General features: G+C 45.7%; 1 protein-coding gene and 1 non-coding gene across 2 annotated transcripts in view; one reads left to right on the top strand and one right to left on the bottom strand.

The window, feature by feature from the left end:
• The first annotated feature begins 1,888 nt into the window (after window positions 1-1,888).
• On the top strand, window positions 1,889-1,961 carry trnaa-agc (transfer RNA alanine (anticodon AGC)). The gene has a single exon. It is a non-coding gene; the product is annotated as a tRNA-Ala (tRNA).
• Window positions 1,962-9,884: 7,923 nt separating this feature from the next.
• The window catches only part of cskl (c-src tyrosine kinase-like), a 32,626-nt gene continuing 15,422 nt past the window's right edge, over window positions 9,885-27,088 (bottom strand). Inside the window, exons 2-13 of the mRNA XM_076155842.1 lie at window positions 22,351-22,439; window positions 21,198-21,311; window positions 20,542-20,654; window positions 17,162-17,381; window positions 14,755-14,848; window positions 13,833-13,898; window positions 13,580-13,679; window positions 13,398-13,488; window positions 13,138-13,211; window positions 12,347-12,542; window positions 11,597-11,683; window positions 9,885-11,393 (exon numbers count right to left, since the gene is read on the bottom strand). Of these exons, the coding sequence (XP_076011957.1) occupies window positions 11,211-11,393; window positions 11,597-11,683; window positions 12,347-12,542; window positions 13,138-13,211; window positions 13,398-13,488; window positions 13,580-13,679; window positions 13,833-13,898; window positions 14,755-14,848; window positions 17,162-17,381; window positions 20,542-20,654; window positions 21,198-21,311; window positions 22,351-22,365 (1,353 nt within the window). The 5' untranslated portion in view covers window positions 22,366-22,439 and the 3' untranslated portion in view covers window positions 9,885-11,210. The remainder of the gene's footprint in view (window positions 11,394-11,596; window positions 11,684-12,346; window positions 12,543-13,137; window positions 13,212-13,397; window positions 13,489-13,579; window positions 13,680-13,832; window positions 13,899-14,754; window positions 14,849-17,161; window positions 17,382-20,541; window positions 20,655-21,197; window positions 21,312-22,350; window positions 22,440-27,088) is intronic.

Here is a 27,088-nt window from a genome sequence, read left to right as displayed (position 1 = left end):
ACAGCCTTAAGGGGAATTAGCTCAAATGGTAGAGCGCTTGCTTCGCATGCGAGAGGTAGCAGGATCGATGCCTGCATTCTCCAAAGACTTTGTGTTTCGGCAGTTTCAGAGACTTTTCTCCCCTTAAGGCACCAAGCACGAGGTTGCACAATCGATAAGATGCCCCTGTGTAAACTCATCAAGGGGAATTAGCTCAAGAGGTAGAGCGCTTGCTTAGCATGCGAGAGGTAGCGGGATCGATGCCTGCATTCTCCAAAGACGTTGTGTTTCGGCAGTTTCAGAGACTTTTCTCCCCTTATCGTACCAAGCACGACGGTGCCCAATCAATAAGATGCCCATGTCTTTAAGGGGAATTAGCTCAAATGGTAGAGCGCTTGCTTAGCATGCGAGAGGTAGCGGGATCGATGCCTGCATTCTCCAAAGACGTTGTGTTTCGGCAGTTTCAGAGACTTTTCTCCCCTTAAGGCACCAAGCACGAGGTTGCACAATCAATAAGATGCCAATGTCTTTAAGGGGAATTAGCTCAAATGGTAGAGCGCTCGCTTAGCATGTGAGAGGTAGCGGGATCGATGCCCGCATTCTCCAATAGTAATTTCTTTCTGGAGTTGGATAAGAAATTTTTGACCCTTATGGCACCAAGCACAATGTTGTGCAATGCATAAGATGCCGTTGTGAGACAGCCTTAAGGGGAATTAGCTCAAATGGTAGAGCGCTTGCTTCGCATGTGAGAGGTAGCGGGGTCGATGCCTGCATTCTCCGAAGACTTTGTGTTTTCGGCAGTTTCACAGACTTTTTTCCCCTTAAAGCACCAAGCACAAGGTTGCACAATCGATAAGATGCCCCTGTGTAAACTCATCAAGGGGAATTAGCTCAAATGGTAGAGCGCTTGCTTCGCATGTGAGAGGTAGCGGGATCGATGCCTGCATTCTCCAAAGACTTTGTGTATTCGGCAGTTTCACAGACTTTTTTCCCCTTAAAGCACCAAGCATGAGGTTGCACAATCGATAAGATGCCCCTGTGTAAACTCATTAAGGGGAATTAGCTCAAGTGGTAGAGCGCTTGCTTAGCATGCGAGAGGTAGCGGGATCGATGCCTGCATTCTCCAAAGACGTTGTGTTTAGGCAGTTTCAGAGACTTTTCTCCCCTTAAGGCACCAAGCACGAGGTTGCACAATCGATAAGATGCCCCTGTCTAAACTCATCAAGGGGAATTAGCTCAAGTGGTAGAGCGCTTGCTTAGCATGCGAGAGGTAGCGGGATCGATTCCTGCATTTTCCAGAGATTTTTGTTTCAGCAGTTTCAGAGACTTTTTTCCCCCTATGGTACCTATCACGAAGTTGCACAATCGATAAGATGCCAATGTCTTTAAGGGGAATTAGCTCAAATGGTAGAGCGCTTGCTTCGCATGTGAGAGGTAGCGGGATCGATGCCCGCATTCTCCAATAGTAATTTTTTTCTGGAGTTGGATAAGAAATTTTTGACCCTTATGGCACCAAGCACAATGTTGTGCAATGGATAAGATGCCGTTGTGAGACAGCCTTAAGGGGAATTAGCTCAAATGGTAGAGCGCTTGCTTCGCATGTGAGAGGTAGCGGGGTCGATGCCTGCATTCTCCGAAGACTTTGTGTTTTTCGACAGTTTCACAGACTTTTTTCCCCTTAAAGCACCAAGCACGAGGTTGCACAATCGATAAGATGCCCCTGTGTAAACTCATTAAGGGGAATTAGCTCAAGTAGTAGAGCGCTTGCTTAGCATGCGAGAGGTAGCGTGATTGATGCCTGCATTTTCCAGAGACGTTGTGTTTCGGCAGTTTCAGAGACTTTTCTCCCCTTAAGGCACCAAGCACGAGGTTGCACAATCGATAAGATGCCCCTGTCTAAACTCATCAAGGGGAATTAGCTCAAGTGGTAGAGCGCTTGCTTAGCATGCAAGAGGTAGCAGGATCGATGCCTGCATTCTCCAAAGACTTTGTGTTTTCGGCAGTTTCACAGACTTTTTTCCCCTTAAAGCACCAAGCACGAGGTTGCACAATCGATAAGATGCCCCTGAGTAAACTCATCAAGGGGAATTAGCTCAAGTGGTAGAGCGCTTCCTTAGCATGCGAGAGGTAGCGGGATCGCTGCCTGCATTCTCCAAAGACTTGTGTTTCGCCAGTTTCGCAGACTTTTTTCCCCTTATTGTACCCAGTGCGACGTTGCACAACCGATAAGATGCCCCTGTGTAAACTCATTAAGGGGAATTAGCTCAAGTGGTATAGCGCTTGCTTAGCATGCGAGAGGAAGCAGGACCGATGCCTGCATTCTCCAGAGAGTTTTGTTTCAGCAGTTTCAGAGACTTATTTCCCCCTATGGTACCAAGCACGACGTTGCGCAATCGATAAGATGCCCATGTCTTTAAGGGGAATTAGCTCAAATGGTAGAGCGATTGCTTAGCATGTGAGAGGTAGTGTGATCGATGCCCGCATTCTCCAAGGTAATTGTTTTTCTGGAGTTGGATAAGAAATTTTTGACCCTTAAAGCACCAAGCACAAGGTTGTGCAATGGATAAGATGCCCCTGTGAGACAGTCTTAAGCGGAATTAGCTCAAATGGTAGAGCGCTTGCTTCGCATGTGAGGACTTGTTTCTCTACTTGATTAGCGTTACCGTAATTTGTCAGCACAGGTTTATCCTCTACACCCATTTCTGCTGTGCTTGATTGTGGGTGAAATGGAGTCAACCCCAGTCATCACTGAGTGATAGGCAGGGTCCTCACTAGATCTGTTAACACACACACACACAAACACACACACACACTCTCATCCATGCTCATGTTCACTCCAATTGGCAATTCAGTTTAGCTAGGCAAGTTTCCACTTCAACTAACCTGCATTTGGTCGGACTGTGGGAGGAAACCAGAGCACCTGGACTGAATCCACACAGATCCAGGGAGAACAACACATTTCAAGGCCCCAGCTGAATTCATACTCATGACCTTCTTGCTGTGAAGTGACGTTTATTTTCAGATTACCAAAGATCATTTGACATTCACCTGTGCAACAATCAAATTCGCTCATATGTGTATTTTGGTGGCTCGGGAATGTGTGAAACAAGTCCCTCATAACTCCACAAGCAAGTCAGCTGGTTCATTCAATAACTGATTGAATATGTTGTAGGACCTCTCAGGAAAGCCAGCGCCCATTGAAAACCCAACACTCCTCTCTGCCACGTGAGTCATGCACCGTGTAGCAGCCCACATCTGTGTGGGGTCTGATGAGTAATCCAGATTGGACTCAGCCAGGAGGTGAGGCTTTGAAGTCGAGTCTCAACGGAGAGGGAAAGAAACTGGGGCACAGACCAAAAACCAAACACACAAAAATGCAAACGATGTAATATTTAAGGCACAGATTAGTGAGTTAGTCACCTTAGTCGTCATATTCTATATTCGGCTATACTACGTCGACTTAATCTCCTTTCAAGCGTTGTGCATGTCACCGTGTCGGTGAAATAATCCAGTAGTTAAAAATAGGATGGTAGTACGAGTATGAGTTACACTAAAGAAGTGACTGACTCGTGGCCCTCTCTTTCTTTTCCTCAAATCCAAAGGGAGAGAGGGAGAGGGTGAGAGAGAGAGAGAGAGAGGGTGAGAGAGAGAGAGAGAGAGAGAGAGAAAGGAAGTGATGATGTAAAATTGGCACCAGGCTGCATTTCCACAAATGAGTGAGTGAATGAATGAATGAACAAAGTCGGCATATAATACCTGTGGATCGAGGTCCAAGGTTCTGATCGCAGGCAGCAATCACCAGCAATCAACAAATCCCACGCTGTGGCAGCCAGTTCTATTTCTGTATCATTATGGTTTCCACTCTGCAAAAAACATCTCTTACTTACAACAGGAAGACAGACAGGAATGTAAGCAAACCTGACATGGCATCTTTTTGATATTATCATTAAATCTAACTCCTACAGTAGACTATCCTACCTGAAATGTAATAAGCAATGTCTCTCTATTTAAACATTTTGGGATCTCAAAACAAGGACATTTTGTCTGTGAAAATCAGTACTATTTCTGCCATGACCATGATCACAAATGTAACTCCAGGCTTATGTGTTCCGCCATTGTCATTTATGGTTTAATAAAGGAAAAGATGAAGAAGTTGTAAATAGCTACTGGATGTCACAATTCACAGTTAGCAATGACTTATTTTATACATAATCATGCCATTATGCAACAACCACCTTCCACACGCACAGATAAAGAAGGCGGTGTGATCAACACTGGTATTGTTGTAAATTGGCGCGATTTAATGATCACATTGTGCTTAAGTAGGGAGCAACTGTCACAGTTTCCACATGAAGTGTCCTCTAATAAAACAGATGAATAGTGGCCCACAAATCAGCACAGGAACACATCAGCCATTATAAAAGCCAAGGAAGCACTGATCCATTAAATTGAGAACACAAAGGGACAAAGCCAAGGGTCAAGCACTGCCGAGAGAGTCGATCACGCCATGCTGGACCTATAGAACCTATAGCATGGCATCCATGTAGTCTCCTGTATTTACACAAGTGCGCATTCCTTAACAAAACGTCTTGGCGAACGTGCCTGCTCGATAACAGCTTGCGTCGCTGAGGCTATGTGATTATACATGTACGTGTACATGTGAGTTGCCACAGTGCATCAACTTAATTAATGTGAATGTGCTGGGAGCAGCCTGGAGTCATCGCTGCCCACGGTACACACACACACACAGGCTGTTACATCACTCACACATAGGCCAGCGAGGAAAACACAGGACAGAGAACACACAGCAGCTATTTCTCTGCCATCACTCAGCACACGTCCCTCTATAGCTGCACACATACTGTATACCTGCTGCTAGAAATAATTGCACCCTGGCCACAGTGAAGCTTACATGTTAGTGACTCATGTACTGTACAGGATTCTACACCATGTGGCTCTACAAGATAAATTCCAGTTCTTTATTACGTCCCATTTTCTCTTTCCTCCTCTTTCAGTGCTGTGTAGCTGCAGTCGCCGAGCCACACAGTGACTTCTGGCTGCATTCATTAGCTCCAGTGTTTCTGGGAGGCATTGGATAACAAGCTTGCGTTGGCTTTCTTTCAGCACTCATCTACGTCTCTCTCTCCCCCCCTGCCTCTGTGCCAGGCTGCAGGAGTAAAGCTCAGACGGTGTGTGTGGTCCCCACACACCATGGGTGCATGGCGGCAGTGAGGGAGGGAGGTAGAGAGAGGTGGGGTTCTGACTTAATGCCAGTGGTCTTGTCTCTAAAAAAAAATGCTGTTATTCATGAATTTTGTCCTCATTATAGAACAACAACATGTACATTTTCTTTTTGTTCAAGACTTTAGAATAAGCAGGTTGAGAAAGTTGCTCACTGGGTTAGGGTTAGAGGAGAATGTTCATGTTCATAGTTGTGAAGATACCATTGTGACAGGTTTTTGACTGTGTAGCAGTTACTCATGGTTGGCTGCAGTTCTTCATGTGTCACAAGAGTTTATGGTCCTCTGCTGTCGGTAGCCAAGTTACCCAAACAAAGCCCGGCTCATTCATGAGAATGTTGATTTCTATTCATTTTCATCTCTAAGGAAACAGTTGGACATGTTATTTTCTTCTTTTTGTCATTACCAAACTACTCTCTGTGTTCTCTCCAGGTTCTTGGTTGTATCAAGTTTATTGCACCCTCTTTATAAACAAGCTTTCTGGCTCCAACAGGCCCGGTTCTCATCTATAAAAAGTCACAACACATTCCCACTATTTCAGCAAGTGAGTCTTTAGTGTCAGACTATGACTAATACAGAGAGGATTCATCCTCACACACCATCAGCACAGCTCCAAATGAGTATTTCATGTTTCAACTGCACCACAAAACTCTCCAAACGGTAGCGCTGGTCCTTGAAAACAACTTGAACTTCATAACCCATAAATTCTGTAAAGTGATGTGAGGAAACTGCATGCAGCTAATTTAAGGCTCTGTTTGTATGAAGCTGCTGTCCAGAATGTTTCAATAAATGAATTCCTGTGAGTAGAGAATATGTTCCATTAGAAGATCTGAGATAGTTTTGGCAAATAAATCATATTACAACAAATTCTATATTCTATATTCTAAATTCTATAATGACTTAAATGAACAAGCACATAGGGAGAAAGATGTGGAGGTGATTGGACTATAGCGTCGGTCCCCATATAGAGATATGTGCTGGCACAGCTCCTCCCTCTGGCTACCAGCAGGCCGGGGGCCCAGGGCAGAGGGAGGTGAAATGTCACGAGCAAAATGTAAATCTTTGCTGACAAGTGGTGCAGAAAACATGTTCTGTGCTACTCGGGGAAACCTTGATATTTCACAAAGTCAAATGGACATGTCAGCCAACACTGCAGGGCAACTATTGGGTTATTTGAAGAGGAGCCAAAAAAACAGGTCGGCGTTACATCACAGGGACTGTTTACGTGCTGTGTAGTGAAGCGGGCCTGTCTGGCTCTGAGGGAGTTAGAGGAGACACGTCCAGGTTCACAGGTCACTCATTACATCACTGCCGCGCTCACATCTCTGACCCCCGTGTGTGATCTGTTCCTATCACAAAGCTCCATTTAGCTCAGTACTGTACAGATCAATCAACCTCATAAGATTCTTACAAGATTACTTAAAACACATTTCTTCTGGGGTTTTGTTTGTCGTAACGTCTTTAAATCACAAATAGCTTGTAGCTTTCAAACTGCTGTGACTCATAGCTACTCCATCATGACAGCGTCCTCCTCTGCGCTCTATGACGTCACAGTCGTTCTTCCAGCTGTGTCGCCTCCCGCCATCACATATGAAAAATCCAGTAAATATCTGAGAGTCCTACTGGGCGTAATAACCGCCATGACGGCAGCTACTTAAAATCATTATGAATCAAAGAGAAACATAGCGATCCAGAAGATTGCAAAGATTCAAAGTGCACAATGACTCTCTGTTGTAATAGAATAATCTTTATCTGTTGCATTATGTACAACAGAGCAGCGTGTCAGGATAATAAAGCTCCCTGCTGCACTGCTGTGAGACAGCATAAGGGCCTGGACACATGTGTCCCACACAGGGACAAAAAAAAAGTCATGCCATCCGTCTGTGACATGCTAATGTTTGTGTCTCCACACGTCCCCAAATAGAACCTAATTACAGCAGGAGACACCAGCTGAAGACCAAAGCTTATTTTTAGGCTGTTGGAGCAGAAGCGTGAGGAAAAGTGACGAAAGTGAGCAAAAACATCTCTGTCAGCGGGGCCATGTGTGCATTTGACACAGTCACACGGCGGCCTGATAACGTCCATATCGTTTTCTTCATCTCCTGTCAGCACGACGCCCGCCGCTCGTCACAGAAACAGGCTGGAAATGGTGAACACCCACGCTGACAGTGACACTGCTGCGAACCTAATCAACTAAACGCTCCCGGTCTCTGTAATTCAGGGGTAGCCAACGTTTCTCCTCCATTAAACAAAGGCTGAGCAGGTAAAGGCAGGAACCTCTGAGTGAAAGAGAAGAGAGGGAACATTTTTAACCAAGGAAAGTGACAATCAAGCGATAACACAGGTGTTAAAACGGTCTATGAAAGCAAGCGAATGAGTCATCAAATGCCCAAGTGCCCTTGATCAAATTGCTCAAAAGGTGAGTAAGATCAGTGTCTAACAAATGATGTGCCGTCATGTAACCCAGCAACAGCATCCAGCATCTCCACCCCCAATCTGCCACACACATGCATGACAAGCGAGCACAACAGACAGTCCAGCACTGTGACAACCTGCCCTATGTGCCGCCCTCAGCATCTTCCCCCGGCGGGCCTAAATGTAAAAACGTGTGGGCGTCAACAGATTCCATTCTGGGGAAGGGGGGGTAATTTGTGGTGTTTGGCGGATCCATAACTTATCGGAAGCTGATTAACGCGTCAATCCTCCTGCTTTGCGCCGGCAGAACTGCGCGGCTGTCAGGATTAGTGAGCTGTGAAGGAATGAGCGAGTCATCCAGACGCATTAACTCGCCATCCTGCCGCCACAGGCTCCATCGCCGTGCTACCTCAAGTGCTGTATATATTTTTAGACGTACAGTGCACCATAATCTACGCATTAATCATATACTTCACGCTGATCCTGTGTATCTAAATGGATTTTTTTATTATGAACATGGACAAATATGATGCTGGGTAATTGTCAACCTGTGCTGATGGAAGTAACTCTGTAACACCAAACTCTGCTATTATTCTATCAATACATTTACAAATAAGCATAGTTTGGACTTTGAATACTGCATAGGCAAACACACACATTCATTCAGGGTCAGTTTTAGAGCCTTTGACATGTCTGAGTATTAAATTAGATACAGGGAGAAGACCAAGCTGCATAGGAAAGTGTAGTAGCCCAGATGTCCCTCTCACTAGCCACATCCTCTGGCTCTTCTCGAGGAATCCTGTGGTATTCCCAAGCCAGATGGGATTTAAATATATATATATGGGATATATATGGGATACATAATCCTTCCGTCTGTATGCGGTGTCTTAAAGCTCCACTTCACCTCACTAGTGGTCCAAACACGCGGTTGCTGGACTTGCAGTGTGACTCTGACCTCCCTCCTGACCCCTAAGGTGAGTCCACACCTTCAACATTCTCATTCTTTCAGCCCCCTACCCAAGGCTGTCTGCACCTCCTTTTTATTTTATAGCTCCCTTTGAGACTAAACAATGCCTCCCGGTGGTGACTTTTGGCAGTCAGGCAACATCCACAAACACTCCCACAGTAGACTAATGAGCTGTGGATGTGCCAGTGGAACAAACTGAGCATGGGACCTCCTGGTGCAGCTGTGGTAGGACGGTAAATTGGAGTGATTCTGACACGGGCACAGTCTTCGCCATGAGCGCTGCCGCCTCGCTTATGTAACCAGCCCGTCGTTACCATCCTGTCACTGCCATTACAATCCAATGCGAATCACAGGGAAATTCAGCCTCTAACTGTTTGCTCGGAGAAGCTGAAGGTACGACAAGGGAGGGGGGGGAGGGAGTTTTCAAGGTGAGACCTCAGAGATGACAGAAGAAAGAGACAGAAAAGCAACAGACACGTGGTCAGACGGCCTCGCTGGCTTTGGCTGACAGACACACTCATCGACGCTGCACTTCACACCTTCGAGACTCTGCTGGCACTTCAGTTGCATTCTGAGCCTGACACCACCTGTTCGTCGCACTTCTGCTATCAAAAGATGATCACGGGAGGGAATATTTATAGCTGTACATCTGTGAGGAGAGAGGAGGCGGAAACAAGAGATTTCCTATAGCGGCGGCTCGATGGTTTTGGCTTACAGGCTGCGTATGGAGCGCTACGAGAGACGCTTCCTCTTTTCATGACGCTTTGTGCAATTTCAGGAGGCTTAGAGAAAAAAAACAAATAAATGAGCAAAAACTGTAGAATGTAAAGACATATTTCCTTTGCAATCATCTGGAGGGACTCAGATTATGTAGCACAACACACAGAGACGCTCATCTTGAAAGCAAAAACTCACATTTGGTTTAATATTTAAAAGAATAAAAATATTTTCTAGTGTTGATGTGATTGATGGTTGTCTTTCCTTTTCTAATACTTAAAGGCCTGGGAATGCTGGGATAAACCCGCTCCACTTTAACTTCATACTATCATAATACCCTTGAGCAAGGCACTTCACCCCAACCTGCTGGATCGTTCAGTGCTCAGTCAGACATTCCAGGTCAAATGTAGTTTGGAGAAATCATCCGAGGATGCCTCACACACACGCACGCGCACACAGAAACACACTTGAGGCCGACACACTTCTATGGGACCGCCCCTTCCTGTGCCAGGCGCTCGTACGCACACTCACAGATATAATGAAGCAGGTGTCTCCACAGTGTTCAGATGGAATGATTTATTCATAATCATAATAGCATAATAAAACAATGAACATTGAAAGCACTGACAGATGAACCCAAGGCCTCTCACACACAGCATGCACCACCCCGAGCCAGGCGTCCACAGACACGCCGGACATTCGGAACGCCGAGAGTTCAGTCTTTTCGTCTTGGGGGCTTCTGAGTATCGTCCTTGCTTGATTCTCCAAACCGATCAGTTTTTTCTCCTTGCTCTTTTTTTTTCCAAACCTTTAAATATATTTTGATATAAAAAAGAAAAACAAGCCCACATATGACGAATCGACCATGTTTGCGAACCGCCGCTCCCCCCCCTTTTGTCCTCCTGGCGCATCCTTAAAGGAGGAAGTCAGTCTAGGGAAGAACACAAATACTGGCCCAGGAATCCTCTGTCTCTCCTCCTGCTCGCGCTCTTGTTTATGGTCACGAGAAGGAGCCCAGTCTGAAGGGGAGATGGTGGAGGTGAGGGGGAGACGGCACTAAAAAACAGTTGAACAAAAGTCCCTGAACAAAAAAAAACGAAGAAGAGAAAGCAATAAAAAAAGATTTCTTAAAAAAAAAAAGAGAAGTAATTTCAAACAGTCCAAATTGAAGAAGATGAAGAAGTAATGCTGGAGGAAGGTCTGGAGCTCTGCAGACTGGAGGCACTTTGGCACAGAGCGAAGGCCCCACACCTGACACCACACCAAGAGGGGGGAGAGGGGCGGGAATGGAATGGAATGATGAGAGAGCTGGGGGGGCTTAAAAGCATGCAGAGTTACCGCAATACAAGGATCAAGGAATGATGATGATACGGGGGGAAGAAGAAGAAGAATAAAGAGCACCTGACAAACGTGGAGGAAAAGGCCAGCCTCCCCGCCAGTTAATGCCATGTTCAGGAGAGGAGGAGGAGGATGATGTTGGATATGAGGAGGGGATGGAGTGAATAAAGAAAGACTGATTGATGTTCCAAATGGAGGAAGAGGGTGAAAGACAGAGGGAGGATGCGAGTAAGCAGCGGCAGGGACAGAGGGAGGGACAGAGCCGAGAGAAGAGGAAACTGTCTGGCAAAAGCTATACAACATAAACAGGAAACAGTCCTTGTATGGAAGAAGAGGAAGGCTGACGGCTGTCTGAGGCGAGGGGAGGGGAGGCGGTGCAGTATGGCAGTCCCGCAGGCCGACAGGTTGTGCAGGCGGGAGGCGCCGTGGTCCCTCTTCATCTTCATCTTCCTCCTCCTTCTCCCACTGCACAGCTGCGACGCATCTGCTGTATCTCCGACCCCCTCCTCCTCCTCCTCCTCTCACCTTCCTCAGCGCCCCTCTTGCCTCCCTCTTCACAGGTAGAGCTCCTTGGCTCTGATATGCTGCAGCTTCTCCCGCAGCATGCGGAAGGAGGGCCGCACCACCGCGTCCAGGGTCCAGCACTGCTTCATCAGGTCGTACACCACGGGCGGGCAGCCGTCCGGGGCGTCCATCTTGTAGCCCTTCTCCACCCGCGGTACCACCTCTTTCAGGGGCTGAGAGAAAGAGAGAGAGAGGGAGAGAGGGAGAAGAGAAAAACATGTGGAAATGATTAAATTCATAATAAAAAAACAAACAAACTGCCAGATTCTCAGCAGCATGTTTGGAGCAATGCAAGAAATTCCACCTATTTTCACCAAAAACACAACAACTACTGCCATCTGCTGGTGATCCAAGGAAACTCGGCTCAGGTACTCACAATTCTAGGGTAAGGCACGCGCCCAAAGGAGTAGATCTCCCAAAGTAAGATCCCATAACTCCAGACATCAGACTTGGTAGAGAACCTCTGTCGGGCAAGATCGGAAGACATAAAGAAATAACATTAAGTGAAGGATAAATTAAAACAAATAACATTTATATGCAGGAACTGATGAAAATTGATTGTGCTGCTGTTGTTTGTGCCAAACTCCTTTCAAATGGTTTGTGATTAGTTAGCAAGTGATTAAATCTGTCAGCAGGCTCCTAGTGTGTCAAAGTCAGAGCTGAGCAATGACTGAACAAATGAATGACAAGTACAAATATAAAATACAAGTAAAATGAAGGTTTTTTCCCCAATATTGTGCTGTTGAGCTGGTCAGCACAGAGAGAGAGCGCAGGTGTGTGCGTTTTGAGTGCAGTGGAGCGTTTCGAGCCCTGGGAATGTGAAGAAGAGAAATCAGGTAAAGGTTTGAAGAGTGAGAGAGCGACACTTAAAAGAGGAGAGACGGGAAGAAAAATAAACCGGATGACATGACAGGAATTCCCATATGGTCGGGTAGGGAGTGAAAGACCGGAAAGAGGCACGGAGCTTGGAAAAAGAGAACCTGGTGTGAGTGTGTGTGAGTGCGCGAGAAAGAGAGAGACAGAAATAAGGATTGGCATCGCATCTGGTAAACGAGCAAGAGAGCGACTGCTAATTGACCCCCGGGTGTGTGTGTTGTGACACTTTGACACTTTGGTGCCGTCTCACCTTCTCTCTTAATGCTTCGGGGGAGGTCCACTTGACAGGCAGCTTGGCGGTGTCCTGTATGGAGGAGGCCTCCTTGGTGAGGCCGAAGTCGCTGACCTTGGCGATGTTGTCGTCGGACACCAGCACGTTGCGGGCGGCCAGGTCTCTGTGGACAAAGTTGTTGATCTCCAGGTACTCCATGGCTTCACACACGTCGCTGGGGAACAAAGGACACGGTGAGACGAGGAAGCGGCGATCAGGATGAGACGCCCAAAACTACAGCTACTGTATCTTAACCAGCCCTTTATCTATGTAAACTTATCATCAGACCTCTAAAGAAATATATCAAATGACAAGCAGCAACACAAATACAAGCAATCTCAGCAACCTAAAACAGCTGTAATCTACAAATGTGTCACAAAATACTGCTACACCGTCATTCCCTCCTTTACAAGCTGCCGCCCCAAGTTAAAAGCTTTTCCCTTTTATTTGTCTTCCGGTAGCTATCACATTCACATTTACATTTGTGCTGACTAGGTGATCATCTTGATTGTTAAATGGTTTTAAGGTGGTAATCAATTTGCCCGATGAAAGCATCAGGTGAAGCCGTACATTGAATTAAGGGGATTAAAGCACTTGACTCGCACCTAAAACGGACATTATAAAGAGAGAGTCGTTAACGTGAGCAAATGGTTGCTTTATGTTCCTGCCTGTTCTAAGAGCAGCAGTTCAGCTCTATAGGGCCGAGATGTGCTGATGAAACATCTTTGATACATATTTAATGAGCAATTGAGCAGATGGCCGGGACTCACAGAGAGAATTTGAGTAAGCAGTCTCCTCCCAGCACGGTCCGTCCTCGAGAGCGCAGGTAGTCCACTAGACTGCCCTGTGAGGACAAAAGACTAAATTACAACCACACCACAGAGGCTGTTTGCATCACTAAAGTTTGTATCTTTATCCTCACAATGCCCTGAAAAATCAACATCCTGTTTACTGCAATATCTTTTCCATGTGTATTCCTGAATTAGATGACTTATTGATTAGTGAACCTGATTAAGACGGAAGTACTGACCTTTGCCATGTACTCCGTGACGATGTAGAGACTTCCCCTCTCCTCCACAATGACCCCTAGCAACTGCACCAGGTTGTTGTGCCTCAGTTGCCTGTGCGGACAAACGGGAAAGACGAAGGGCGTCAGCAGCAAATATTGCAGTGACCGAATAAAGTCATGTAAACAGTGGGATAAAGTCTTACGTCATAACAGAAGCCTCGGCGATGAAAGCCTGAGCCGTCGCGTCGTTTTTGATACACTTGACCGCCACCTTGGTCCCTCTGTAGTCCCCTACCATCACATCTGGTGAGGACACAGACAGGGTGAACTTTTGAGGACAAACATCCAAGAGGACCTTGCTCACTGTGATTAACGGCGTGATGTCTGAGGAGGTGTTTTTATTGATGCTGCCGCAGAACGTCGCCAAGATCGTCCTTTTGGAAAGCACTTGCTCACCTCCAAACTCTCCTTTGCCAATCGTGTGGATGAGCTTCAGCTCTTTTCTGTTCAATGCCCAGCCGCCTGCCAAGAGAAGACACATGACGCTTAGCAGATGTCCCACACACACAGCATAATCCTCTACTAGCTGACTGTCATAATGTAAGACTCATATTGTACAACATGCAGGGAAAAGCCCTAATTGTAATATGTAATAAAAATGTATGTTGTTAATTGGGAATGGTTGAAAATTGTCATAAAGTCATTTGGTAATTAACTCCTAAACAATATACATAACATATGGTAACACCTGGTCCATTTGATTTCATGGGGAAAGCCTTTGAACATTTTCCTGAGGTCTTTGAATTTGTCTTTCCACCCTGCGTGCTCTCAACATGAAGGCATGGAAGGACAGGGACGATCAGGGACGATGAGAGAGAGAGAGAGAGAGACTCAGATTGACCTTGAGAGAGCTGCTGAAGCCGTCTGTGTGATGAGCCAAACATCCGTCCCCAGACACAGGAAGATTAATTACCCTCCGCTGATTAAAGCTTTTAGGTCTGGGTTAATAGCATAGCATTGCAGGAGATTCAGGCTTTGTCTGTATATGTGTGTGTGTGTGTGTGTGTGTGTGTGTGTGTGTGTGTGTGTGTGTGTGTGTGTGTGTGTGTGTGTGCGCGCATATCCGCTGTAGACTTCATGTTTGTGAGCTTAGGATCCCCACACACACACACACACACACACACACACACACACACACACACACACACACACACACACACACACACACACACACACACACACACACACACACACACACACACACACACACACACACACACACACACACACACACACACACACACACACACACACACAGTCCCAGTGTGCATGGGCGTCCCTGGTGAGTTGTGTAATGAGGCTCAGTGTGTGTTCTTACTCCTGGAGAACTCGTCCTGAGCTGCCACTGTTCCCTCCATCAGCTTGGGTTTATTCAGCCGGGTACACAGGCCGTCGGCATCTTTGGTGTAATGCTGGGGACAGAGTTAATGAGGTTTACAATCTGAATCACTTCAATCCATTTTGTGGTATTAATAAAAAAAGCAACATTGTTTTTTGGCTGGGAGAAATATGACAGTGGGACTTGTATTGAATCAGTTTTGTATTGTGTCAGAGTGGAGTGTTCCAGTTATAAACAACTTCAAATCTGTCAGTACGAGTGTAAATGAAGCTTCTCAATAGTAATTTGTAAAATGCAGTGGTGAATTAGGGCTTAGGTCTTACAAGTCACTGTCAGAAGGAAATGGATGAAAGTCAGCCGTACATTCAAATTCACTGTCACGCTGCCACATTGGACCGATCCCAGCGTGGCCAGAGACTTATGTTCCTAAACTAAACTCTGATTGGTGGCTCTGACTACAAGCCGTTGAAACGCGAAAACTAAATAAGATAGCTATTTCCAAAAAGAACACACCTGTTTCAACCGTAAAGATAAAACATGACAGGTCGGTACCGCAGGTGGCTGCCATGCTGACTTTCATACACAAGATGAAATCAAATATCGCTCTGATCTCCGACTCTCAGGGAGACGCAGAATGGAATTTTCATTCACTGAGATAAGAGCTTATTAGAATGAAAGAAAGACGGTGGTGTGATGAAAAGATGGATCAGAATATTCTACAGTATGAGAATGATTCTACTAAAGAGGTGGGATCATCTCTGAAATACAGAATGTAGCCTCAACTTGTACTGCAGATATTACAGTACACGTAAGTACGAAACATTTATTCTTATGTCAGACAGGTCCAAATAGAGGATAATCTTATATTTTTCCCCTCAGAGATGAAGCACGATAGGAGAAATATGGAACCTAGCAATGACATAAGTCGTATTTGAAGAGCAAACAGAAGTTAGTGTGGTTGTCATGAATGTACACGACATCATAGTAATAGTATATAGTAATGCAGTAAGCGAGAGAGTGAATACCAGCAGAAGAGGCTAAGTGTGTGGGTGTGTGAGAGGTCGATGCATTTGAGAGCAACAAACCCCCGTCAGTGCCTGCTGATCAGTAATAAGAATAATCCCACAATCACTTTGCTAGCTCGTATTCTGTTGACACGCGAGAGGAAATGAATCTATTCACCTGCAGCACATCTGACAGGCAGAAAGACGAGCAAAGATATGAGCTAAAAAGGGATTCAGCATCTTCCTGATCAGTGACAAGAAAGGGAATCAACCATCATCTTCCATTATTAGATGAATGAAATTAAAGCCTGCAGGTTTTAAATTGCAGCACGGTCTGAACAGTGCAAGTTACACTGACAACCACCAGGGAGCAGCATGGTGACGGAGGGGGCCAGGCCCTCTATATTACTCACCATGGAAGCTGACAATGTGGCTGCTGGGAGATATTCATGTTCCCGCATGCACAAGAAGCCCTCCCACCGCCCCGTTACGTATGCACCCATGCACACAAACACACATTTACGTTCCTCCGTGCTGCTGTTATTTTGCTGTTTTCAATATCATCTTCGGGGATGCAGAACAACAACGGACATTCCTTGAATCCAGTTTGTAATTTGTGGAGGAAGCTGTGAAAAGGGTCTTGGCTACACAATGAAAGCGGATAAATCAAGATCCTCCCATATACAATTAACATTGAAGGATGTAATCTGTAGAGGTATAAAAATAGAAACTGCAATTAAATACATGACATTCGCTGTGCAGTGACTGACGGAGTGGAGTAGCGTTGGCAATTGTTGCAGCATACAGCTCTAGAGCAAGCGTGTGTATGTATATGAATATAGTGTGTGTGTCAGTGTGTGTGTGTGTGTGTGTGTGTGTGTGTGTGTGTGTGTGTGTGTGTGTGTGTGTGTGGAATGCGTGGCTCTGCTTGAAGCCTGCCGTGACAGGTCGACGAGAGAGCAGGAGAACAGTGAAGAAGGTGGGGGAAAAAAACAAAAGAATGTAAGGAATCCTCTCATATGGAAAGAGAGAGAGACAGATAGACAGAGAGAGAGAGAGACACTGTGGGGGTGTACATGTGGCTCTGTGACAGCTGGTTCGTCCCTGTCAACATTGGCCCCTCAGGGCACAGAGACGACGCCCAATTAAAAGTGTGATGTTGGCTTGGTGACGATCCCACTGCTGCTACGGCGTTAGTCCCTAAGTGGGCGACGGCGAATAACCTTGTGATCAAATCCCATTTATACGCTTCACTGATGTGCAATGAGTGCTCGGTTGATCTGGATGCTTTACAATCAGTAACTGACCCTTTACGACCCTGATTAAGGCGAGCAGGGTGTTCGCGGTGTCTTGTAGTAGTTCATATCTGCCATCTCTCTCACCTCCACCAGCTGCATGAGGTTCTCAAAGTACTCCTCCTCGTCGATGGTGAGCTTGCCGTTGTGGTAGATGATGCGGTAGTGCTCCACTTTGCCGTCGCAGCTGACGCACAGGGTGTAGTCGCCGGGGTAGTTGGTGCTCTCCCTCACCAGGAACAAACCTATTTCAGGAGGGTACAGCAGCCGCTCGGCCTGCTCCCGAGTTATCTTCCCGTGAAACCAGCTGCAGGCAGGAGGAAGGGGGCGGAGGGCGAGGAGAGGAGAGGGGCAAAAGAGGAAGAGAGGATGGAGAGAGGAAGGGAGGGATGTGAAGGGAGAAAGAAATAGGAAGCAGGAGAGAAGACAAAGGGGTTGGGAAACAAACGGGGGGAGAGAAAAGCGGTCAAGTCTCAGGAACTGACATCTCAATCTCTCTCACTTCCATCAACAAACATTTGATCGTACGTTTAATTTACTGATTCAACCATCAAAGGGAGAGAAAGATCCACTTGCACAAATGGTGGACGAGGGCGGCGCGGTGAAATGACAGCAGGAAGCAGACAACAACACTTCCAGTCTGCTCGGCCTGAGTGGTGCAGAGGAGGGGCTGTCTCCTCTAAAAGAGTTACTAAGAAAGTACCTGAGCCCAAACAACAGGAAACATGCTGCTCACACACACACGCGCACACACACACACACACACACACACACAGGGCCTAGGGCAGAGTCGGAAACTGACACAGGCACTGCAATAACAGGAAAACGGCTCGGACAAGACGCTCGGTCGGGACAGGACCAAACCGGCCCGCCCCTCCCCCGCTGACTGTGGAGAGCTGGAAGCGGCTTCGCACCCACCCACCCACACACACACACACGAGTGGCACAGGAGAGTCTGCGCCCGGTGTAAACTAAGCCAGAAAGCCATTTGGATTCTTGTCTACCAGATCTGAGGAATAAGCGCTAGCCGGAAGGGAGGGAGGGATGTGACTGAGCGAGCTGTGCAGCCCGGCTCGACCTCACCATATGGCCTGGAGGGCACAGCTATAGGCTGCTAATGTGTGGATTAGGACGCTGCATCACAGCCGCCCACTTACATCCTTTACAAACCTCTATGCCTCTTCTACTTAATATGCTTTCAAACTGCATATTTACTGATGATGCTACTCGTTACAACACTCACACCTCCGTATTTAACCCTGTACATTCATTTATTAGGCCCACTTGATGTTTACTGTGACACTTTTTTCAGTTACTGGTCCAACTCCTTATATCAATATTTATCCATCCCTTCCTCCCCATCTATAATTTATCAATCCATCCATCCACCCCCTCTCCCTCTGTAACCTGAGCTGCTATTGTGAAGACTCTGAGCGCTTCATCCCTTTCTATCGCCTAATGGTCTTGTGCTTAACACCACCGCCGCCACCATTCCAGCTACCAGCACCGCCCAGCACATCCACCCGCTCCCTCTCATTGTGCGAACGTTCCTTTTGGCAGCCGACAGTAGCAGCCCACAAGGTCCCTCTGGCTCGCGAGTGGGCAGTAATCAACGGCTATAATTGATTTAGCCTGTTTCCCTTCCTCCTCTCTATTTTTCTCCGTCCTCGGCCTCCTCAGACAGAGCGCGGAAGAGGCCCTCGTGGCAAAGCAGCTTAATGCGGCGTTGAGTTGATTAGATCACTGCAGGCAGCTTCTCCTGTGGACAGCAGCTCCTTAACTTCCATTAATCCCAGAGCAGGAGTGCAGAAGGGCCTGGAGTAACACAGAGCCCCTTGGTCAGCGGACACTGCAGGGTTGTCCACAGCGATAAAATGCAGGGCACATTTAATCGGTGACATCATCTTGGAATGAAAAAAAATGTCACAAAAAAACGCTGTAAACAATTCAGTATGGACAGGACGGAAGGAGGAAATGGAACAGAGAACAGACGGGCTTTCTTTGGAAGACGGCGTTACATGGGGGGGCAGATATTTGCCACACGGGGGCGGCAGAGAGGGAGGCGGGTGTCTATCTGTCCCTCAGCGTACATCAGTGAGGGAGAAAGCATGGAGACAGAAGACCACAGCTGAGCCCTTATGTAACCCTAGCGGAGAGGGAGACGTCTTCCTTCAGACATCTGTTATTGATTCATAACAAAAATACGCACATCTCCAATGGTTACGACTAATGGCTCCAGATGATGATCCCGATGATTCGACCTGTTGATCGTATCTAAGTCAGTGTGGCTCGTTACAAATTGTTTGTTTTCCATGAGCCAAGTTACTGGGAGAGAGGTACTGTGTCATACCTTCTACAGCTTCCAAGTGTTTTACCAAAATCAAAAGGAAATATGAAAATCTATTAGATAGATTAGATCTAAGAAAAGATTCAGCCTTTTCCAATTTCTACCGGTTGGGAACATTGCCATTTCAAATGACATATTAGAGCTGAAAAAGCAACAAGCAAAGTACAAGTACAAGCAAAGCATTCCGAGTTAATGGCAATGTCACACACACACACACACACACACACACACACACACACACACACACACACACACACACAAACACACACACACACACAGGGAGCGGATTTGCGCTTTTATCAACAGATGACCAAGTTACACAAAGAGCTGCATAAGTCAACAATGTCGTCCCATTAACTATTTGTAGACGGATCTACAAAGCGCTGTTGTACAAATACCTTAATTGCCCGCTCTCTGCGTTTGCCCTCATTGTGTAAATGCAGGATGGGTCAGGCCTTCACAACACCAGGCCGTTATCTTATCAGTTCAGGTCTGACTGAATGAGATCCATTAATTTTCACACATTAGGTAGCAAAGGGCTCGGAAGCTGGTGAAATGAAAAGCATGACATCACCCGGGGGTCAGCAGCGTCAGTCACATTTGAACTTGTTTACAGGCATTTGCATGGTGGTGCTTTCGGCTGTCATCAGATAACACCTCATGGTTATGTCATCACACTGCACCGGGCCGATCGGCACTTTGCTTTCCTGCCTCTTTCATTTGCATTTGCCTCTCGTTTCATTTTCCTTTTTTTCTTTCCTTTTTTTTAATGTAGCTGCCTCAAAGAGCTTAATTCAAATGTGCTGCACAGCTGCCATACCGAAGCAAGGGAAGACAAAGTCGATGCCAAGTGATTCTGTTGGAGATTAAATATCCATCCTATGATGCATCTGCCTGTTTTCCAATGTTTCCCCCTGTTGTGAATATTAGTATAATTTATTCACGCACCAAAGGAAGGTTGGCATATGTGGCAGGGACATAGAGCAAACTCTAGGATGATGACGGTAGCATACTCAATTTATGTTGTGCCATATTTGAATGAACACAATTGAATGAATATTGCTTGAATGTGAGTACATAGTTGACACGTGTGTTTCTCCTCTAATCATCTGATACTTACGGCATTAGACTGAGTTTCCCTCCTGACTTGACTCCTTCCCTTTTCTGGACATAGTTTGCTGGGATGGTTCCCTCTCTGCCCACTGTGTTCTTTGCTCTGTACCAGTTAGGATCCTGAAACACAGATCAGCACAAACTTAATATTGATTTTGAAAGAGGAGGCGAGGACCAGTCGTTCTAGTTTCCCTCCTCGACTACACCCGAGTTGGTAGCAGCAGGGCTACAAATCCACTCCACACGCAGCGCAGAGTGGAGGCTGAGATCCACTTCAAAACCACTGGCTGAATTAGACATTTGTGGGCAGAAGTTGAAGCAGGCAGCGAGGACTGCGACTGCCTCTGGCTAAAAAGAAACTTTCTGACTCGGTTCGAACACAGCTAATGTGAGAGTTTGAGAGAGGCGAGGTAGCTTTGACCAATAACAAGACTGTAGGCAGAACAAGAAGTAATACGCTACCTTCAGCTCTCGGTGAAAGTTAGCCGAACTATTTCACGCAACCATATTTGGGATAAATGAAAACAGTCAGGTACTTTTGGGGTGACAGTTATTTTGTTTCTAACAACTCCTAGCATATGCATAATGAGTCCATTTATTGGAGACATTTCTGCACTTCTAAGGCTTAACTTGTGTGATTGATGCAGCCATGTGCGACCTTACCCTGGTGGCTCCGATGATGGTCAGTACGTCTCCTTTACAGAAGGGCAGGTCTTGCTCGTTGGAGGTCTGGAAGTTGTACTTCGCTACACACTCTGTGCCGCTTGACCATGGTGTCTGCATTACACAGGAGAGACAGAGAGGAGCCGACATCAGTCACAACACAAATCAAGTTTGACAGGATGAGAAGAGAGCGATGTGACAAAATCAAGTGAGCATGCAGCTTAAGCACGGATGATACAAAGACAATGAAAAAAACCGTGCCTTTGCATGTTTGACAATTTTTGCTATAGCTTTTGTGCAGATTTTAACGCTACGAAGCATTTATAGTTACAAATGACAGCCAGGACTATGATGCTGAGTTTGTATGGCGTGATAAAATGCCACGGTACTTCAATGACCATGAAACGACTACAAAGCAGCAGGTGTGTGTGAGCAGGTACAGGCCTGGTGCGAGCGGCTGGACTCCTGTCAGCTCTCAGTACGCCTGAATATCAGTGACTGAGGCGCCTCAATCAAGACTGCAGAGTGAATTTGGAACGCTGCTGATAACCGAACACGTTAAGAATTCATTTTATTCAGGAAAATGGCTTTGGCCGATGAAACAGTAATACTGTATATCGCCGGTGGAAACGTCTTTGAGGATCTGTGCTGTATTTCCTTGATTGCAGGCTGGAATTTGGAGCAGTCGAAGTCTGATATGTGCTCAACTGAATCCAGGCCTATTTAGAGCTAATACAGGCCACCACTCTGCGTGCCTCTTCACAGGAAAGTGCCACCACAACAGAAACAGAAGGTCACCCAGATGTGCAACCGGTAAATAACAACAACAATATTTACTTGCAGATACAACATGTGTTGCGACTTTTATCAAGCATTGCAATTCTGTAAATAAAGCGATTCGATATGTAACCGATCTCTTTCTTGTAGAGAATGTGAATTTTCTTTACAAATGTTTACATCTACAAAGTTTTGATATCATCTTAGCGCTGTAATACAACATTTTCAGCCAACTCTTGTTTGAACAATATTCAGGAAAGTAGTAGTATTGGTCCTGCAAACAGCAAACTGTTGGGTTAAATACGGCAAGTTGTACAAAATGGGATTCTGAAAAATGTCTTAATGGCAGCTAAATGAAAGATGTAATGGATCTTACCTGGATCCCAGACATGATGAAGGGAGATGGGCAGCAGGCGTCCTCGGGTAGGTAGAGGCGGGGTCACTGTTCACTTGGTACCATCAGAGCTGCAACACCAAAGGAAGTATATGGGTATTTATAGTATATATGTATATGTGTCAGGCTGTGTGGTGTTAACCTTGATGTCTGATGTGTGTGTGTGAAAACCAAACGGGCAGCTGAATGTTTCTACTCGCTCTCCTCTGAATCAGCTCAAACCTCAGAGTGTGTAGGAACCACAACAGCGTTGTGGTTCCTACACACAACATCTGTGTGCGTGTGTGTGTGTGTGAGATCAGTGAACCGCCACACTAGCTGGCGTGTTTTCACTTCCACTGCAGCGTTTCATTTCAAAACCAGTGCCAGCATTATTTATTAAGATGACTGGAACAATGCGAAGGTGTTACGGCGGCTGAACGCAGGCCTCCTGCCTGTGCTCCCATCGACAGCATCTCGCTTCCTAACAGCAAGCCGGGAGAACAGGAAGTTGAAGGGGGGAGGGGGAGGAGGGAATACGAAGGAGGAAGTGGCTGACGCTCTATTTTCCAGTGAGGCAGAGAGGGGGCTGTGGTTGAAGGCCAGTTTGAACACGGGGCACTCTGCTGCCCTGCCTGACTGTAGACATTTAGAACAGCATCGGGTCAGTGCAGGCCAAACCAACGCTGCACAAATCAGCATTAACAACTTCTATCAAGCAGCAAGCTGAAACTTTTCTATTGCATTTTCAAAGTAACATGATGCTGTGCGTAACTTTAGATCCATAGAAAATACTGCAGGCCTGGCCAGTAGCTAGCATTCTCTCTCAGAGCATCTACGGACACAAGACGCCGCTCCGCCATATCCTGCCTGAAACAGGAAGCTGCCTAATTGCAGAGCAGATGTGTGGGGGGGGGGGGGGGGGGCACCTCCCCATTCACATTAGCTTTCCACGACATAGTCTGAATATAACGCTTCTCTATACTATACACTGTCACACACTTCTTATATTCAGGCCGAGGAATACTTCAAAAGGCACGAGATGAAACGACAAAAGAACTTTGAGCATTTAAATTCTTTTAGTTACACTCGGTGTCAGTAGGGGGCACAGAGCGGTCACGAGTTGCCTGTGATCAGAGGCAGCAGTGTGAGAAGCTCAGGCCTGTTTCACACTGGCTCCATATGCATGCCGTAGCAGTGAAGCTGTGTGACTGCAACTGCTGGACAGCATTCATCTTTCACACGAGAAGCGTCGCTGCTGCAGGGCAGAACAGATTCCCAGTGCAGCAAATACACTTCAGGCTTCCACGCAGTATTATTTTCCAGCTTGTTGTTGTTTAACGTTCCACAATAAAAGTTAAATCCTGTGCGAGCATCTGACATTGTATATCTTGAAAATTCTCATTCTTCAGCCAATTCAATTTCATACTTGAATATAAAAAAGGGACCCACAAGTCATTATTTTGACACATTCAGCTTGCAGCAGACAAGAAAAGATCGACCCTTGCTGAATTTTAAAAGCCAGCTATGCCGCACCAGTGTGCAGTGTGAATGCTGTAACCTGGTATCCTGGGGGCTGAATAGAACAGCGAGCAGCTACCTGCTGCTTCAGCAGCCAATGAGAAAGGGGCGTCTCCATCTACAAATAGAGGAATTGGCAGCAGCTATAGTTTATTTAGCACTACAATGAAGACTGAGATGATAGTAAATCAGAGCAGGAAGGATGATGGAGAAGAACATGGACAGTAGAGGAAATGATGAACCAGCTATTTGATATTTAAACCACTTCCTGTCTGGGGGAAGGATCACAAGTAGAAAAGACAACCGGTTGCCTTTGGGGTCTTACACAAAGAACATGAAAAGGAGTCTTTATTTTTTTTTTAGCCCTGATTCTTCTTTATATTAAGTCAAATTGAGCCTTTAGGGGTTTTATTCACCTGGTTTCTCATTGGGGGGGAATATGGTGAAGATGCATACACTCACTGAACTAAATATAGGCTGTGCATTCTGATGACACACATAACAAAAGAGGCAGAGACAGAAGTGGACCAGCCCACAGCATGTGAGGAGACAGACAGAGCAGCATTACACTCGGTGCATATCTATGAAGGAATCTCATTTGCATCTGAACCAAGGTCAAGGACCAGCTGAACACCTGATGCCAAAGCTTCAATCTTGTTATTAAAGAGAGTAACTGTGTGGCCCTGCATACGTTAAGGTCACACATTGGTGGATCTTTAATGAACATTTAGTATTCTAGTCCATCCTGGGTAGAAGAGGAGCCATATGGAAGTGGAAATCTCCCTGTGCACTACCCGACCTCTTCATTGTCTCCATCCATACTACGGGAGCTCTCAATGACGGCGCCATGGCAACCCACAGTGACGTACCATCACGGTTTGATGTAGCACTTCCCAGATTGCGATTCCATGTTTTCCTTTTGCGATGACAAGTGACAGTAATATGATTGCTGTGGGTGTCTAGTCTGCCTTTTCCATTATTACTTTGTTGTTTGTGTTTATAACTTCATTGGACCTACTGCCGCAGTTAAGTGCATGACAACCGCTTTGATGAATGTAGATGAAAGTGATACGGCTCACTGTGGGATCCCGTTGTTCCTCAACCTTCTCCTGTATGTATGATCTCTCCTCAGGAGTCACCACATTCATATGTCAACGCTCCACCAGAACAAATTCCTGTGAAGGTGTCGTACTTTGAGAATAAAGTGACTTAACGCTCCGCTGTAGTCGTCTACACTGCAATTCAGAATCTCTAAGCAACGCTAGATACACTGCGCATTCATCTACTTTTTGGTAGTCCTGTGTCTCCACTTGAAGCCACCCTGGCCATCTTAGACACACAACGTATTGGAAAACCAAACATCTAAGCAAATCTGATCTAACTGTTCAGAATGTCTGTGGAGGGTCTCAGTCATCTAGGTCATGGTATCCAAGGAAAGTTAATCTTAGGGCAATCTAAGCCTTGGATGTTAAGAACAGCAGATTTTTGCGGCTTAGCATTTGAAAAAGAAAAGAAAGACGGAGATCATGAAAAGTATGATTAGATGGTACCTGTAGGTCTGCATCTGAAATTGTTGTCTCGTGTTCCCTGAAACTGTTTTATAGACATAGCCACACTGTTTAGTTCGGCCTTTCAAAGCTGACAACAATTTGACCTAGAAACAGAAAACACAGTGATCCCTTTCCAGCAAATGTTCAGTCTAGTGACAGCATTGCTTTCATAGCAGTTGTCCATTTGCATGGGTTTTTATAGTTGATAGTTAGCAATATTTAATTTACTGATAATCATTTTGCACCTCAAACATACATAACCTCCTCTGCTGAGACTGAGTGTGGGTCCAGTGGCAGCACACAGGATGAATATACAGCGTAATGTTCCAATTATTGAGTCTCATAGTTTAGTCTGGCATAAATATTAAACGTTAGAAGTATAACAAATAATTTAAATGCCATCCTACAATTGCAAAAATCGATCTGCCAATTCTTTGTCAATGCAAATGCAGCAACTGTGGGATTTGTCTGGATGACCTAAGTATCAAGTCTATCACTCTTCATGTCCTTGCTTTTGGATGAAGTTACAATGATAGACTTAGACCCAGAGTGTCCCTCGGCACAAAGCTGTTAACCTGATGACATAAATGTGAAACTAGCTGTAGCACGTCAGCTTAACTGGATAAATAAAAGCTTAAACAGAAGTCTGACACAACAAGTCATTGGTGTTTGCTCTGAAATACATTGAAACCACGTCAGGTTAATTATACAGAGCAAATTGCTGTGACAAAGGCCCAAGGCCATACAGACGTTACAGAGTTCCTACTGCCACAGCCTTCTGCTGACACATGTCTATATACACAATGATGCCATTAATTGTCCCGAGGGACAAATTGAATTTTCTGAGCCATAACAGCTCCTGTCACACACAACTAAATAGTTTCCCCAGTCAACAACATTCCTTGTTAGTCAGGTTGGTAAAAGCAAAAACAAAGCAATTTGTATGCTGCATAACAGGCACGACACAAAATGCATTTATGTAGTCTAACATTTGCAGCCATGTGTCAAAGTGTTGACAGAAACACATGTAATAGTGGAAGCCACACTAAACTCTGTGGCAGTTGTTGCAGTCTCTCAGATGCTGAGACACAACCCTCAAAGCGTCAGTATCATCTTCATCCTCAAAAGTGTTGATTTCTACTACATTTTGTACAAAATACTGTCAAATGTGTCAAGCTACAAACTTAAATTGCACAAAATTTACAGATAAAAACTGATGATCTTGTTATTCATTAAATTCTCCTATATTCATAAACAAAACACATTAAAGAAACCATCATACTTCAAAGCCACACACACACACACACACACACTCACACACACACACACACACACAACAACATAACAAACTGTGGGCTATCAGTTCTTATGAGCACAGAAGAGAAGGACACCAGTGAATTCCATTGCTGGAAAATACAGCAAGCGCAAGCAGTTTCAGGGCGGACAAGAAGCTGGTTTGGCAAGCTGTCAGAATAGCTGATGAGTGAAAAACACTGAGGATGAAGAATAGGCAGAGCGAAACTAACTTACAAACGATGGGGTCGCTTGGGACCAAGTCAGTAGTCTGCTCTCCGCTCTTGTCAAAAGTGACCAAAGACAAATGGACACGCTGGATGCATTAAAGTAGTTCTGGAAATTGCTCAATTTGCAGTATTTTTCTGAATATATAA

This window comes from Genypterus blacodes, unplaced genomic scaffold (assembly GCF_046128005.1).
Source record: "Genypterus blacodes isolate CSIRO-AG114 ecotype Tasmania unplaced genomic scaffold, CSIRO-AGI_Gbla_v1 ptg000067l_1, whole genome shotgun sequence".
Lineage (NCBI taxonomy): Eukaryota > Metazoa > Chordata > Actinopteri > Ophidiiformes > Ophidiidae > Genypterus > Genypterus blacodes.
The sequence above is the reverse complement of the archived record's forward strand: the minus strand, read 5'-3'. Positions and strand labels throughout refer to the sequence as shown.